The 15,292-nt window shown below is 46.3% G+C and overlaps 1 protein-coding gene across 21 annotated transcripts in view; it reads left to right on the top strand.

Annotated features, from left to right (window-relative positions):
• fryl (furry homolog, like) overlaps positions 1-15,292 on the top strand; it is a 124,398-nt gene that overhangs the window by 65,935 nt on the left and 43,171 nt on the right. For 16 of the 21 annotated variants that reach the window (XM_052459826.1, XM_052459812.1, XM_052459808.1 and 13 more), the window contains 32 exons: positions 40-136; positions 505-584; positions 1,020-1,100; positions 1,247-1,415; positions 2,054-2,146; positions 2,432-2,530; positions 2,740-2,841; positions 4,339-4,383; positions 8,028-8,131; positions 8,378-8,486; positions 8,607-8,693; positions 8,834-9,005; positions 9,325-9,457; positions 9,538-9,645; positions 9,809-10,031; positions 10,213-10,392; positions 10,508-10,594; positions 10,672-10,940; positions 11,324-11,531; positions 11,704-11,828; positions 12,011-12,068; positions 12,180-12,271; positions 12,408-12,580; positions 12,683-12,843; positions 12,932-13,042; positions 13,283-13,437; positions 13,546-13,645; positions 13,752-13,920; positions 14,117-14,382; positions 14,551-14,691; positions 14,799-14,970; positions 15,197-15,284. In XM_052459826.1, the coding sequence (XP_052315786.1) occupies positions 40-136; positions 505-584; positions 1,020-1,100; positions 1,247-1,415; positions 2,054-2,146; positions 2,432-2,530; positions 2,740-2,841; positions 4,339-4,383; positions 8,028-8,131; positions 8,378-8,486; positions 8,607-8,693; positions 8,834-9,005; positions 9,325-9,457; positions 9,538-9,645; positions 9,809-10,031; positions 10,213-10,392; positions 10,508-10,594; positions 10,672-10,940; positions 11,324-11,531; positions 11,704-11,828; positions 12,011-12,068; positions 12,180-12,271; positions 12,408-12,580; positions 12,683-12,843; positions 12,932-13,042; positions 13,283-13,437; positions 13,546-13,645; positions 13,752-13,920; positions 14,117-14,382; positions 14,551-14,691; positions 14,799-14,970; positions 15,197-15,284 (4,257 nt within the window). The remainder of the gene's footprint in view (positions 1-39; positions 137-504; positions 585-1,019; positions 1,101-1,246; positions 1,416-2,053; positions 2,147-2,431; positions 2,531-2,739; positions 2,842-4,338; positions 4,384-8,027; positions 8,132-8,377; positions 8,487-8,606; positions 8,694-8,833; positions 9,006-9,324; positions 9,458-9,537; positions 9,646-9,808; positions 10,032-10,212; positions 10,393-10,507; positions 10,595-10,671; positions 10,941-11,323; positions 11,532-11,703; positions 11,829-12,010; positions 12,069-12,179; positions 12,272-12,407; positions 12,581-12,682; positions 12,844-12,931; positions 13,043-13,282; positions 13,438-13,545; positions 13,646-13,751; positions 13,921-14,116; positions 14,383-14,550; positions 14,692-14,798; positions 14,971-15,196; positions 15,285-15,292) is intronic. The other 5 variants (XM_035784315.2, XM_052459810.1, XM_035784324.2 and 2 more) reach the window with 2 other exon arrangements.

Below are 15,292 nucleotides of genomic sequence, written 5' to 3'. Positions count from 1 at the left end.
ACCTCCCACAATCTGTCATAACGCTCTCTCTCTCTCTAGGGATGAACAGCATCGGGATAAAGACTACCTATTGGAGCGGAGGGACTTAGCCATAGATTTCATATTCTGTTTAGTTTCAGTTGAAGTTTTAAAACAGGTGAGTCCTGTTTAACGTTACTTCTGCCTGTTTGTCTGTCTGTGCCTGTGTCTGGTCTGGTCTGTGCCTGGTCTGTGTCTGGTCTGTTGGATGAGTCTCCTTCCTCAGTGTGGTAGACAGCATGCACTGTCACTGCAATGCCAGAATACCAAGGCATAGCGAGCTGTCATCCTGAACCTACAGTATCTAGACCGACCCCAGACTATCCAGATCCAAACCACTCTCTCTTAGAACAAACCTTCACGGATCTCAGGGCTTGGTTGTCCTTGGCTCCAACAGGGAGGATAATGAATGGTAGTAAAGGGAGAGAGACCTCATGAAGGAAGTATTGATGTACCTAATATAATGTTTTCATGTTCACGTCACAGATTCCTCTTCACCCCGTGCCAGATACTTTAGTACATGAAGTTCTGAACCTGGCATTCAAGCACTTTAAACACAAAGAGGGGTGAGTGTAAACAAACACAACACACACACCATTAATACACATACTATACTTTAGTCTAGCACACAATATTATGGCTGTTTGAATAGACTGTTTTTTATGACCAATGTGTGACTTTATGGTCTGTCCACATATTAATGTCACTTAAAGGAAACACAATCACCACTTGTCAGACAACTTGAGTAAACCTTCACTCGGCTGCTTCAACCCTACAGTATGCAGCTACATGCTTGTGGTTTTAGAGAGATGGATGTTTGATCGGCCATAACTTTTATCACACTGTTTGGGATGCTATTTCCTTTAATGGGTTTGTTTGTTCAGCTGCTCCTCAGCAGGTCTGATGTGTCATGGTCAGTGTCTTCATACCCCCTGTGTTAACAAATCATGAGAGCTGTTTCTCTGAGTGTGAGTGGACCATGGATGTGTTCTGATTGGCAGGTGCTCTGGCCCTAACACTGTCAATGTGCACATCATCGCAGACCTGTATGCTGAGGTCATCGGAGTGCTCACACAGTCAAAGTAAGCGTTTTCTCACATTGTTCCAAGTTCAAGTCATCTTAACACAGGCCAAATAACTCAACATGACACTCCTTTTTACTCCTAAACTATATATTAAAAAGGAGCCCGCTCCTTATGGAAGACTTAGTCAAAATGTGTGTCTCCAGGTTCCAGGCGGTGCGTAAGAAGTTCATCACGGAGCTGAAGGAGCTGAGGCAGAAGGAGCAGAGCCCCTACGTGGTCCAGAGCATCATCAGCCTCATCATGGGCATGAAGTTCTTCAGGGTCAAGATGTACCCCGTGGAGGACTTTGAGGCCTCCTTCCAGTTCATGCAGGTCAGTTATCCTGGGTGGAGCACACCTTGGCAAACCGTACCAAAACAATAAGCACTTCTTATTGGACAATTTCAGGTAGTCCCTCCCTGTTTCAAAACTTCATTTTTAGTGAATTTAACCCTTATGTGTCCATGAACAGGCGTGTATCTAGTCTATTTGATGCCCAGACTGTACAGGACTGTATATCTGATTGTCTGAGTGGCTGCGTATAGGGATTTAATGGCTCTCTGCTGAACTACACCCAGGATGGATGTTTTACTGCAGCCGTTTTGTTTGAGCTCAGCAGCTCTCTGTTGCAGAGCCTCATAAAGCCAGATGAGTAACGATCAGATAGCAGATCACAGTGCCAAGAGCACTGAACGGAGCAAGGCCTTTTCGTTAAGCTCAATACGGCAGTAAAAAGCTCACTCAATATGCTCCCCTCTTAACAAGCCCTGATTTCCCAGCATGCTGATGGAACATGTTGGGTAATCTGCCGTAGTTTATTTGTGCCACCACATTCCCTTTATGTCTGTTGGTTTCTGCCCATATGTGACAATCTGTTGCACGGTCTATTGTTTTTCCATTTGTCTATTTGGTTTCTTTATGTATGTGTCACTGTTGTCATCCATGTTGGTATGTGTCTGTGTGTTCCCCAGGAGTGTGCCCAGTATTTCCTGGAGGTGAAGGATAAGGACATAAAGCATGCATTGGCTGGCCTGTTTGTTGAGATCCTCATCCCTGTTGCTGCTGTGAGTACCACCCAGACGACAACACAACATGGGAAAACCCCACATTGGTTATAGCTAGACAAGTTAATAGTAGGATAGAGCCTTTCTGTATAAGAGATTCCTCTGTGTTAGCTACCATAAAAAGCACCTTTCATTGGCTAATGTCATTGGATGTGTATGAAATGGCACCTAATTCCCTATATATGGGCCCTGGTGAAAAGTAGTGCACTATTTAGGGAATAGGGTACCATTTCAGTCGCACATATTGAATGTGCTCAGTGGTGACAGCTTCCTTCCTCCCTGCAGGCGGTGAAGAATGAAGTCAATGTGCCGTGCCTGAAGAACTTTGTGGAGATGCTCTACCAGACAACCTTTGACCTTAGCTCCAGAAAGAAGCACTCTTTGGTAACGTCTCCTTTCTCACACTATTATCTGGACCTTCCCTCTACTTCTCTCTGCTGTGTCTCGTTTCGCTCTTTTTATGACATCAACTTGTTAACTCTTAATCTCCTCACACCATCTCCCTCTTTCCCACTTCTCTCTCTTTCTCGTCTCGTTTCCTTCCCCTCTCTTCTGTGGTTGACGTGTGTTCTCTCTTGTGTTCTCTCTTTCAGGCTCTGTATCCTCTGGTGACGTGCCTGCTGTGTGTCAGTCAGAAGCTGTTCTTCCTCAATAACTGGCACATCTTCCTCACAAACTGCCTCTCTCACCTGAAGGTACACAGCACAATCACCTAAACCAGTTACCTAGTATACTGGCCTATGAAGGAAAATGCAGACTTCCATGCCAATTTCACATTTAATAGGACACTTAGTTTTACATTTTAAAGACAGTGGATTCCCTAATGTTTAAAAGTGGGCCATGTAATTGAGTATAATTTTCTAAAGACTATTATGAAAATAGATGATCCACTAGATGATCTTAGGCAGTAGTAAGTGCTATGAGCCTCCTTTAAAAAAATACTAATGTTTGATGTTTATTGCATACCAAGTTCTATCATTTATCACTGTTACTATGACTGAAACCTTACTGCTCTAGAATAATGTTCTTTACCAGGTATGTTGTTAATTGTCATAGTGTGATGTTAGATATCCCCTGCACACCACAACTCCATGAGGTGTTTTTGGTTTAAAGGGTGTGCCTTAACGATCATATCTTCCTCCTCCCCTATCCGACAACCCTCCGCAAACCAATCACAAACCAATCAATCGTGCTCCTCTCCTGTACCATCCTCAAGCTAGTTCTGCCGAGATGCTCTGTGTTGTGTGACTGTCTCCTCGCTCCTCAACTCTGAATTGATTCCATGGTGGACGTGCTATAATTCCCTTTGCTCTGTGGTGGTGATTCTATGGTGACTCTTTTGTTGAACTGACTCTATAATCACAGTCCTGTGGTGATCGATTTGCTTTTGATTCCCTGTGAGAGATTAGATTCCCTTTGATTCCATAGTTTTTAATTAACCCCCTAAGCCTATTTGGTGCTAATGTAAGCTCCCTTGTTTGTGTGGTGGAACCATGATTCTGGTGGAGATTTGTTTGAGTGTGTGATTTAGCTCTTATTGTCCACTGGGCCATTTTAACCTGTCCTTGTTTTGATGATCAGTTCAAATGCTAATTCAAATCCATTCAGTTGTGTGCCTTAAGGAGATCAAAACTCAATGGGTTAAAGTGATACCCTTGGTACAGTGTATCAGATTAGTGATGGGATGGGTGGACCTGCTCAGATTTCTGAGCCTAGTAGATTGTGTGTGTTATAGTCGTAACATACATATTTTTTTCCAAGCTGGTCTCCTTTCACTGTCCCTGTCCTCGCACGATCTACTTACTTTTTACTCACTTCAACTCGGCCTGCTTTGTGTGTTTTCTCCCTTCCCTGTCAATTTCACGTGCCTTCTATTGCACATCTTTCATTTCATCACTTTCAGGAAGTATGAAATATTAGAAAATAAAGGTACATGTTGAAATGTAAACAATTTCATTTGGGCTATATTAGTCTTTATAGAACATAGATGCATTTTTTTATGTGTCAATGTTACTTTTGCATTTCATACTTTGCATCTTACTTATGTGTCTAATATGAGACTGATTCAAGTGGATCGAAGTGAGTTAGTTTTTTTTTTGTCGCTCTGTTCTCTTTTTAACCTGCATGTCTACCTCCCCACATCCTCACACTCAGTGTCTCCTGTCGTTTTCTCACGTTTTCACTCGCTCCAGATGCCGTCTAACAACAGCATCCGAAAGCAGATTGAGACACTGCAGGTGAGTTTGTCTGGTGTCTGTATGGTGGCATGACACCATCCAAGAGGTCATCTGACCTCGTCCTGGAGCACAGAGGGGATGCAGCTACTAAACCAGGGGCAACGAGGCTCTGGAATCTAATAGTCCTCTTAAAGTGGAGCTCATTGAGTGAAGATTACAGAGAAAGTAGTGGTTGGACACTTTGCTATTAGCCACACAATTCTTTGAGATGCAATGTTGGCTTGTGCTTTGCTGCTTTGTCTTTTACTAGTGGTTTATGGCTTTGCTGTTTTGTGTGTGTTGTAGTAGTGGTTAGCGCATCGAGCTGGTGCATCAAGTGCACACATTCTCAGATACCTACCTTACTCCTTGAGGGGTTTGAAGCCAGTTACCTGGAATGGGTTGTTGGTAGATCTGAGGACTCGTTCCAAATGGATTTTGTAGTTTATTTTTGGAGACCCATAGAGTACTGCAGCATGTTGTGTGCTCTAATAGTCCTGAGTTACACCCAATTCTCTTATCATTGGTGTTGACATGCTGCTGTGTGTGGTACCCTCGCAGCTCCATGGCCCACTGATGGGTGGAAAGGTTATTGCAGTACCCTTGAAAGAATCCTTTGTATGGCTGTCAGCTGTGTTGATATTGGAGAGAATGTTGTGTGCATGGATTTGAATGGCAGCACTGTGTAATGGCACCTTTAGTCACAGATTTTTGGGAATGCTCAGCTGTACAAACATTCCCCGGAGGTTGGAACATCCCGAACTACAGCTAGCGTAACTTACATCACAAACTACAGCTAGCGTAACTTACATCACAAACTACAGCTCGCGTAAAATGCATCACTAACTACACCTTCAGTTGAAGTGGAAGTTTACATACACCTTAACCAAATACATTTAAACTCAGTTTTTCACAATTCCTGACATTTAATCTTAGTAAAAAATCCCTGTTTTTAGGTCAGTTAGGATCACCATTTTGATAGAGTGACTTATTTCAGCTTTTATTTATTTCATCACATTCCCAGTGGGTCAGACGTTTACATACACTCAATTAGTATTTGGTAGCATTGCCTTTACATTTTTTAATTTGGGTCAAACACTAAGTTGGGTGAATTTTGGCCCATTCCTCCTGACTGAGCTGGTGTAACAGGTTTGTAAGGCCTCCTTGCTCTCACATGCTTTTTCAGTTCTGCCAACACATTTTCTACAGGATTGAGGTCAGAGCTTTGTGATGGCCACTCCAATACCTTGACTTTGTTGTCCTAAAGCCATTTTGCCACAACTTTGGAAGTATGCTTGGGGTCAGTGTCCATTTGGAAGACCCATTTGTGACCAAGCTTTAACTTCCTGACTGTTGTCTTGTGATGTTGTTTCAATATATCCACATAATTTTCCTACCTCATGGTGCCATCTATTTTGTGAAGTGCACCAGTCCCTTCTGCAGCAAAGCACCCCCACAAAATGATGCTACCACCCCTGTGCTTCACGGTTGGGATGGTGTTCTTTGGCTTGCAAGCGTCCCCCTTTTTCCTCCAAACATAACGATGCTCATTATGGCGAAACAGTTCTATTTTTGTTTCATCGGACCAGAGGACATTTCTCCAAAAAGTACGATCTTTGTCCCCATGTGCAGTTGCAAACCGTAGTCTGGCTTTTTTTATGGCGGTTTTGGAGCAGTGGCTTCTTCCTCGATATAGGACTCATTTTACTGTGGATATAGATACTTTTGTACCTGTTTCCTCCAGCATATTCACAAGGTCCTTTGCTGCTGTTCTGAGATTGATTTGCACTTTTCGCACCAAAGTACGTTCATCTCTCTGAGACCGAATGCATCTCCTTCCTGAGCGGTATGATGGCTGCGTAGTCCCATGGTATTTATACTTGCGTAATATTGTTTGTACAGATGAATGTGGTAACTTCAGGCGGTTGGAAATTACTCCCAAGGATGAACCAGACTTGTGGAGTTCTACAATTTTTTTTCTGAGGTCTTGGCTGATTCTTTAGATTTGTCCATGATGTCAAGCAAAGAGGCACTGAGTTTGAAGGTAGGCCTTGAAATACATCCACAGGTACACCTCCAATTGACTCAGGCTAATTGACATCATTTATCTGAAGCCATGGCATCATTTTCTGGAATTTTACAAGCTGTTAAAAGGTAGTCAACTTAGTATATGTAAACTTCTGGAATTAAACCCACTGGAATTGTGATACAGTGAAAGATAAGTGAAATAATCTGTCTAAACAATTGTTAGAAAAATTACTTCTGTCATGCACAATGTAGATGTCCTAACCGACTTGCCAAAACTATAGTTTGTTAACAAGAAATGTGTGGAGTAGTTTGAAAAACTAGTTTTAATGACTCCAACGTAAGTGTATGTAAACTTCCGTCTTCAACTGTAGCATGACATGCATCACAAACTACAGCTAGCATAACATGTGTCATAAACTACAGCTAGCACAACATGCGTCATAAATTACAGCCAGCACAACATGCGCCATAAACTACAGCTAGCACAACATGCGTCACAAACTACAGCCAGCACAACATGCGTCACAAACTACAGCCAGCACAACATGTGTCACAAACTACAGCCAGCACAACATGCATCACAAACTACAGCCAGCACAACATGCGTCACAAACTACAGCCAGCACAACATGCGTCACAAACTACAGCCAGCACAACATGCGTCATAAATTACAGCCAGCACAACATGCGTCACAAACTACAGCCAGCACAACATGCGTCACAAACTACAGCCAGCACAACATGCGTCACAAACTACAGCCAGCACAACATGCGTCATAAATTACAGCCAGCACAACATGCGTCACAAACTACAGCCAGCACAACATGCGTCACAAACTACAGCCAGCACAACATGCGTCACAAACTACAGCCAGCACAACATGCGTCACAAACTACAGCCAGCACAACATGCGTCATAAATTACAGCCAGCACAACATGCGTCATAAATTACAGCCAGCACAACATGCGTCACAAACTACAGCCAGCACAACATGCGTCACAAACTACAGACAGCACAACATGCGTCATAAATTACAGCCAGCACAACATGCGTCATAAATTACAGCCAGCACAACATGCGTCATAAATTACAGCCAGCACAACATGCGTCATAAATTACAGCCAGCACAACATGCATCACAAACTACAGCCAGCACAACATGCGTCACAAACTACAGCCAGCACAACATGCGTCACAAACTACAGCCAGCACAACATGCGTCACAAACTACAGCCAGCACAACATGCGTCATAAATTACAGCTAGCACAACATGCGTCACAAACTACAGCCAGCACAACATGCTGTACATTTATACATAGGCAGAGTCACTCTGGAACAAATGTATTTTTTGACAAGCTTAAGATATTTCAACAGTCTCATACATCAGTAGTTTAGTTTCGATCTGAAGCAGACTCATCAAATCACAGCTGTGAGTCATTTATCATCACTGGCGCATCTCAAACATCTCTATAAATGAAACGGGCCATATAAATTACTTAATTCCGTACAGTAGGTCTAAGTGAATGGTTTGTGTGTCAGATCCCTGCTTATGTGGCATGCCCCACACCAGACTTGAATCTGTCACAGTGAGAAGACAGGTGGGTGAAGAAAGTGTTCTGTCTCTGGCCCTTTAGAACAAAGATCCCAAAATGTCCCGTGTGGCACTGGAGTCACTCTACAGACTGCTGTGGGTCTACATCATCAGGATCAAGTGTGAGAGCAACACCGTCACCCAGAGGTCAGTACCAGCCCGGACAGAACAGGCTGTGGGCCCACTCCACACCTTCTCTGCATGAACTGACACTGTGAAATGAAAGTCATCCAGACAGCACCTAAATCACCATATAGAACAAAGCAAGTGCCCACATCACTCCTTTAGCAGAACCAGAACTAGAATCCCATCTACACTCAGAACTGGTCTAGTCTACAGTCTCCTTGGTGAACATCCCAGTTTAAACCTTGAATCTTCTCCTGTTTCCTGCAGCCGGCTGCTTAGCATCGTTTCAGCGCTTTTCCCCAAAGGCTCCCGTAGCGTGGTGCCCCGCGACACGCCCCTCAATATCTTCGTCAAGATCATCCAGTTTATAGCTCAGGTATGTCTAATGAGGCCATGCTGGAGTAGTGATTCCCGTATAATTCCTCTAAACAGCAGGTTGTGGCTTGTGTCTTATCTATGATTAGTGATTATTGGTTTGTTGTGGCTGATTTCACAGGAAAGGCTGGATTTTGCGATGAAGGAGATAATTTATGACCTCCTGTGTGTGGGCAAATCTCACAAGACATTCACCATCAATCCAGAAGTAAGAGATAGCCGAGAGACATTAATGATCAAATCATACTCTCACTGTGATTGCACTCTTCATTCTCTGACCGTCCCTTCCTGCCTCTATCTCTCACTCTCCTCTCCCTCTGTCACATGTTCTCTTGCTGTCTCTCTTAGAGGATGAATATTGGCCTGAGGGCCTTCCTGGTGATAGCTGACAGTCTGCAGCAGAAGGACGGGGAGCCGCCCATGCCCACCACAGGGGCCATCATGCCCTCAGGAAACACCCTGCGGATCAAGAAGATCTTCCTCGCCACCACCCTCACTGACGAGGAGGCCAAGGTCATCGGTAGGTCACCACCTCTGAGCTCCTTTCCCGTCACAACGGGCCATATCACTCCGATATGACTAGCTTTGTTGCTAACTCCGGCAATTTTACATTGATGTTGAAACTGAAATGTTGATTGTGCGCTCTCCCTGTCAAATTCATTTCTCTGGGTCATTTTAGGGTCAAATGTGTAGTGTGAGAGTAATATATATATATATGTGTGTGTGTGTGTGTGTGTGTGTGTGTGTGTGTGTGTGTGTGTGTGTGTGTGTGTGTGTGTGTGTGTGTGTGTGTGTGTGTGTGTGTGTGTGTGTGTGTGTGTGTGTGTGTGTGTGTGTAGGCATGTCACTGTACTACCCAGCAGTGAGGAAGGCCCTGGACAACATGCTGCGTCACCTGGACAAGGAGGTGGGGCGCTCCATGAGCATGACCAACGTCCAGATGTCCAATAAGGAGCCTGAGGATATGATCACGCAAGTGCCTCTCTGACTTAACATATGTGACCCGTAACATGAGTGTCCTTTACACATTTGTTAACTGTGTTGTGTTGCAGGGGGGAAAGGAAGCCGAAGATTGATCTGTTCCGTACGTGTGTGGCGGCCATCCCCAGACTGATCCCAGATGGCATGAGCCGACAGGACCTGATAGAGCTGCTGGCCAAGTAAGGACCCCACTCCTTCACATGCACCACCTCTGTCTGGGACTAATTGATAAACAAAGCAATGGGGCTTATATTTTTATCAGCATCACTTGGAAGGACTTCTAAAGCCGTGTCTTTAAAAAGCTCTGTGATTGTTCTGACCACAGTGTCCTGTCCTCCTCAGGCTGACCATCCACATGGATGAGGAGCTGCGTGGCCTGGCTTTCACCACCCTGCAGGCCCTGATGCTGGACTTCCCAGAGTGGAGGGAGGACGTGCTCTCTGGCTTTGTCTACTTCATTGTGCGTGAGGTCACTGACATTCACCCCACGCTGCTGGACAACGCCATCAAGATGCTGCTGCAGCTCATCAGCCAGTGGAGGCAGGCAGTCCAGACCAGCAACAAGGTGGGTGGAGAGTGGATAGCTATGGCATCGCTTTTTGTCCTGCTATATTTTGGTCTGCTCTGTGTGTTATTTAACGCTGTACAAGGAAAGGTTCTGGAACTACTTGCTCTGTACTGTAGTAGTAGGGTTATCGTGTATTTTGACTTGGGTTTGTGTAAGAAAGTAACTGTGTGTGCTCCAGCAGGGCCCTGGCAGCGGGCCATCTCTGCCCTTGGAACGCTCTCCTCTGTGGGGGGTTCTGCATGTGGTGGAGGGCCTGGCACTGGTGGTGCTGTGCAGTTGCCGCCCTGCCACCCGGAGGCTGGCTGTTAACGTCCTCAAAGAGGTCCGAGCCCTGCACACCGCTCTGGGCATCGCCAAGGTAACTACCAACTCGCTGATAGACGGTGATCTAAAAGTGACAAAAATAATGAGATGCAGTGTTTCTCAGGTAAGGTGCAAGAGACACATTGATGGTTACTGTCTGTTGTTCTCAGGGAGATGAGGAGTTGGCCATAGATGTGATGGACAGACAAAGTGCCTCTGTGCTGGAGAGCTTCATCCATCTCACAGGAGCTGACCAGGTAAGAATGGCAAAGCTGTTGTTTAATACAGCACACACACACACACACACATCCTGACCCTCCCCTCTCCCCTGCAGACCAACCTGCTATACTGCCCCAGTGGTATCGACCTGCAGACGCTGGCAGAATGGAGCTCGTCTCCCATCAGCCACCAATTTGACGTGGTCAGCCCGTCGCACATCTGGGTGTTTGCCCACGTTACACAGGGCCAGGACCCCTGGGTCATCAGCTTGTCCAGCTACCTGCGCCAGGAGCACCTGCCCAAGCACTGCCCTACCGCACTCAACTACGCCTGGATGTTCGCCTACACTCGCCTGCAGCTGCTCTCTCCACAAGTGGATATCAAGTATGTCTCTAGGCCTTTCTCTCTCTCTCTCTCTCTCTGTGTGTGTGTGTGTGTGTGTGTGTGTGTGTGTGTGTGTTACATTTGAGGTTGTTAAAAGGCACTTAGAATGGATGTGGTTGCAGTCTGCTCATTAGAGTGCTGGATGATGTCACCAGTTGGTCTATGGTGATGGTACGGTGAACATCATCACTGGAGACTCGGCGTGTGATTGTGGGTAACATCATCCTAATAGATCTAGCTCTCAGCTGTTTATGGATATGAGCCCCGTGAAGACGACAGTTGCTGCCGGCCTTTTATAATGTGTGTATGTGTCACACATGGATATTATTTCAGTAACTTTCTAATACCACCTGCCTGTTATTGTTTGACCTGTGCCCCTGCAGCAGCCCTATAAATGCTAAGAAGCTGAACAGCCTGAGCAGCAGTGGTGACTCGTACATGGGGCTGTGGAGGAACTACCTGATCCTCTGTTGTAGCTCCGCAACTTCCTCCCCCAACTCCTCCTCTTCCTCAACCTCTGGCTCCATCCGCTGCTCCCCGCCTGAGACGCTGGCGTCCACGCCAGACAGCGGCTACAGCTACGACTCAAAGGTCAGAGGGCATGACCCCGCAGTAATCAACTATCCCCCCCAAAATGTATATGTTTTGCAAGGTTTTATGTGGGTGCTGTCAATGATAATCCTATGCCATGTTTATTTCCTTTAGTTCTAGATTTTAAAATGATTTGGGTTGTCATATCGATTTGTGGCCTTTGTGTATCCAGATTATTGGCACTCCGTCCCCCTCGTCCCTGTTCAAACACGTTGTCCCGATGATGCGCTCTGAGAGCATGGACATCACAGAGTCTCTTGTCCTGGGGCTTGGCAGGACCAACCCCTTGGCCTTCAGGTGAGGGAGCCGCCCTGTGTGTATGTGGCTGGTAGTCATGTTTTTTGTTGTTTTGAGTTGCCTGGTTGAATTTGCTAATTTTTATATTGCCTAGTTTGGGGTTATTTGGTTAGTAGGTACAGTATGTAATGGGTAAGTAAGTGTGTGTGTGGGCATGTAGTTTACCTTCTATTGTCTTTCAGAGAGTTGATAGAGGAACTGAACCCCATCATTAAGGAGGCTCTGGAGAGGAGGCCTGAGGTGGGTGCAGCTCACTTACCCCTCGCATCTCAGTCATGTATCTAACATCAAAACACTGTACCTCCTACAACACTCGCCCTGCTCAGTAGTAACTCTTCTCCTCTGTTGCAGAACATGAAGCGACGCAGGCGTCGTGACATCTTGAGGGTCCAGCTGGTCCGGATCTTTGAGCTGCTGGCTGATGCTGGTGTCATCAGTCAGACGTCAGTGGAAACCAGGCCAGATGTCCTAATAGAGATAGAACTACATATGGTTATAGAGTATAGTATCCTAGTAAAGAATCATGGACCTTCCATCTTTGAATTTACCGACCCCATCGTGTACCCCCTGTGTGTGCAGGGCGAGTGGAGGTCTGGACGGGGAGAGTCACTCTCTGAACTCAGTGCTGTTGGAGTATGTGGATTTGACGAGACAGCTGCTGGAGGCTGAGAATGACAAAGACTCAGACACACTGAAGGACATCCGCTGCCACTTTAGTGCTCTGGTTGCCAACATCATTCAGAACGTCCCAGGTACTACACACACACACACCTACTACAAATTGTAAAATTCTGTATATGTGTGTGTTGTCAGTATTTGTTAGACATCTCTGTGTGTGTGTGTATTCTCACCAGTGCACCAGAGGAGGACCATCTTCCCTCAGCAGTCTCTAAGACACAGTCTGTTCATGTTGTTCAGCCACTGGGCCGGGCCCTTCAGCATCATGTTCACCCCACTGGACCGGTACAGCGACCGCAACATGCAGATCAACCGACACCAGTACTGTGCTCTCAAGGTACAACCAGCTGTTCACACACACTATACACACTTCTGAGTCCGAACGTGGTAAATGTTTGTCTACTGTGGGTGTGTTTTCTTTGTAGGCCATGTCTGCAGTGTTGTGCTGTGGTCCAGTGGCTGATAACGTTGGCCTCTCCTCTGATGGTTATCTCTACAAGTGGCTGGACAACATCCTGGACTCTCAGGACAGGAAGGTAAGAGCCCTTCTACACTGCAGCCTCACTGCTGCGCTTAAACTATCCCTTTATTACCAGCTGCTGTCTTTTATCTGATTTGATCGTAAAACAGTTAGACTAAACATTCACGGTTGAATTATTTAGTGGTGCCGATGAAAGAAAGGAAATGGCTCGACTCTTGAGGTGCCTCACTGAGTGCAGTGCATATTGAGGGCTTGTGCTGATGGTCCCTGATGGTGTCTTGGGCTCCCCCTGCAGGTGCACCAGTTGGGCTGTGAGGCGGTGATGCTGCTGTTGGAGCTGAACCCAGACCAGAGTAACTTGATGTTCTGGGCTGTGGACCGCTGCTACACTGGCTCACGGCGCGTGGCTGCCGGCTGCTTCAGGGCCATCGCCAACGTCTTTCACAACAGGCACGTCCAGATTAATTTCTCCGATTTTATAGGGCGTGTTTGTTTTTCTGTGTATTAACTGAAATGCTGTAATCCATAATGTGTTAATGTGATTGATATGGTCTACAGGGATTACCAGTTTGACACCGTGGTGCTGCTGAATCTCATCCTGTTTAAGGCAGCTGATTCATCCAGAGATATCTATGAGGTGGCCATGCAACTGCTGCAGGTTGGTGTGACACATTCCTGGACACCATGTTTATTTACTGCTCTGTGTCAGCTGGTTTTAGTCCAGTATGTACTTAATGTGATTTTTCTCTGTGGTTATTCCCCAGATCTTGGAGCCCAAGCTCTTCCGTTACGCTCATAAACTGGAGATCCAGAGAACAGATGGGATCCTGAGCCCTCCCTCCCTGCTGCCACACCTCTACTCTGTCTCCTACTACCAACTGTCTGAGGAGCTGGCCAGGACATACCCAGAGCTCACCCTGCCCATCTTCTCAGGTCTGCACCGTTACACATCACACACTGCCACATAGTCATCTGTATCATTAGGCTAATCTTAAATGCCTTCCTGGTTCAGGTAGTCCTTGATAAGGGGAATGGTCTGTCATTTGAGATTCTGGTCTGTAGCCATATCTTTGGCATTTGGTACAGATGTGACTGTTATTGATGTGGTGACTGCTGTTTTCTACCCCAGAGGTGAGCCAGCGTATCCAGACAGCACACCCTGGTGGTCGCCAGGTGATGCTGCACTACCTCCTGCCCTGGATGAACAATGTGGAGCTGGTGGACTTCAAGCCGTCGCCACGGCGACATGAGGAGACCCCCATTTGTGAGGATGAGGAGGACGGCCACGAGCGTGATATGATGGTCAACAGCCGCCGTTGGCTCCGTGGGGAGGGCTGGGGCTCCCCGCACGCCACCACCATGGTGCTCAACAACCTCATGTTCATGACTGCCAAGGTACGACCGCAACCTACCACACACACGAAATGTACTCTGCTGCTGATAAATGGTCGAGTTTGAACTGTATTGCTCTTGTGTATGCAGTACGGGATGAGTTTGAACTGTATTGCTCTTGTGTATGCAGTACGGGGATGAGTTTGAACTGTATTGCTCTTGTGTATGCAGTATGGGGATGAGTTTGCGTGGTCAGAGATAGAGAACGTGTGGACCACCCTGGCAGACAGCTGGCCAAAGAACCTGAAGATCATCCTGCACTTCCTCATCAGCATGTCAGGGGTCAACAGTGAGCCCAGCTTCCTGCCCTATGTAAGTCCAGTTTACACACACTATCCTCTCTCCCTCACACACCTCGCATATCCAATAATTATTCGGTCATCTGAAATGTTTGTTAAAATGTGTGTGCGTCCCCTCAGGTGAAGCGGGTGGTGGTGTACCTGGGCAGGGATAAGACTATGCAGCTGCTGGAGGAGCTGATGTATGAGCTGGACCTGACAGACCCAGTGAGCTCTGCTGTCACTCACATGGACAACCCTCCCTACTACCGCATTACCTCCAGCTACAAGATCCCCTCCGTCACCTCAGCAGGTATATATCACACTGTCCACTGTCTTCTGTACATGTACCTCCTCTATTTTATAGCCTACTGTCCTGTGATACAAAACACAGATGCTTGATGTTTCTAGGGTACTTATTCCCCCATCTACTTCCTCGTGGACTTGTGGATTGTATGTATGATGTCATAACATTGTCATGTTCCTCCTAAACCTTGTTGCCATAGTTCCTAGATGCCTTTCCCCATCTCTGTCCACAGGAACCACCTCCAGCAGTAACACAATGGTGCCAGGACCCGACGCTCACCATGACGGCAGCAAGAACAAAGACCCCAACATGGACGACAGGTATGAGG

This window comes from Oncorhynchus keta, chromosome 1, assembly GCF_023373465.1.
Source record: "Oncorhynchus keta strain PuntledgeMale-10-30-2019 chromosome 1, Oket_V2, whole genome shotgun sequence".
Taxonomy (NCBI): domain Eukaryota; kingdom Metazoa; phylum Chordata; class Actinopteri; order Salmoniformes; family Salmonidae; genus Oncorhynchus; species Oncorhynchus keta.
Note: the sequence above shows the minus strand (reverse complement) of the source record. Positions and strands in the feature narration are given on the sequence as shown.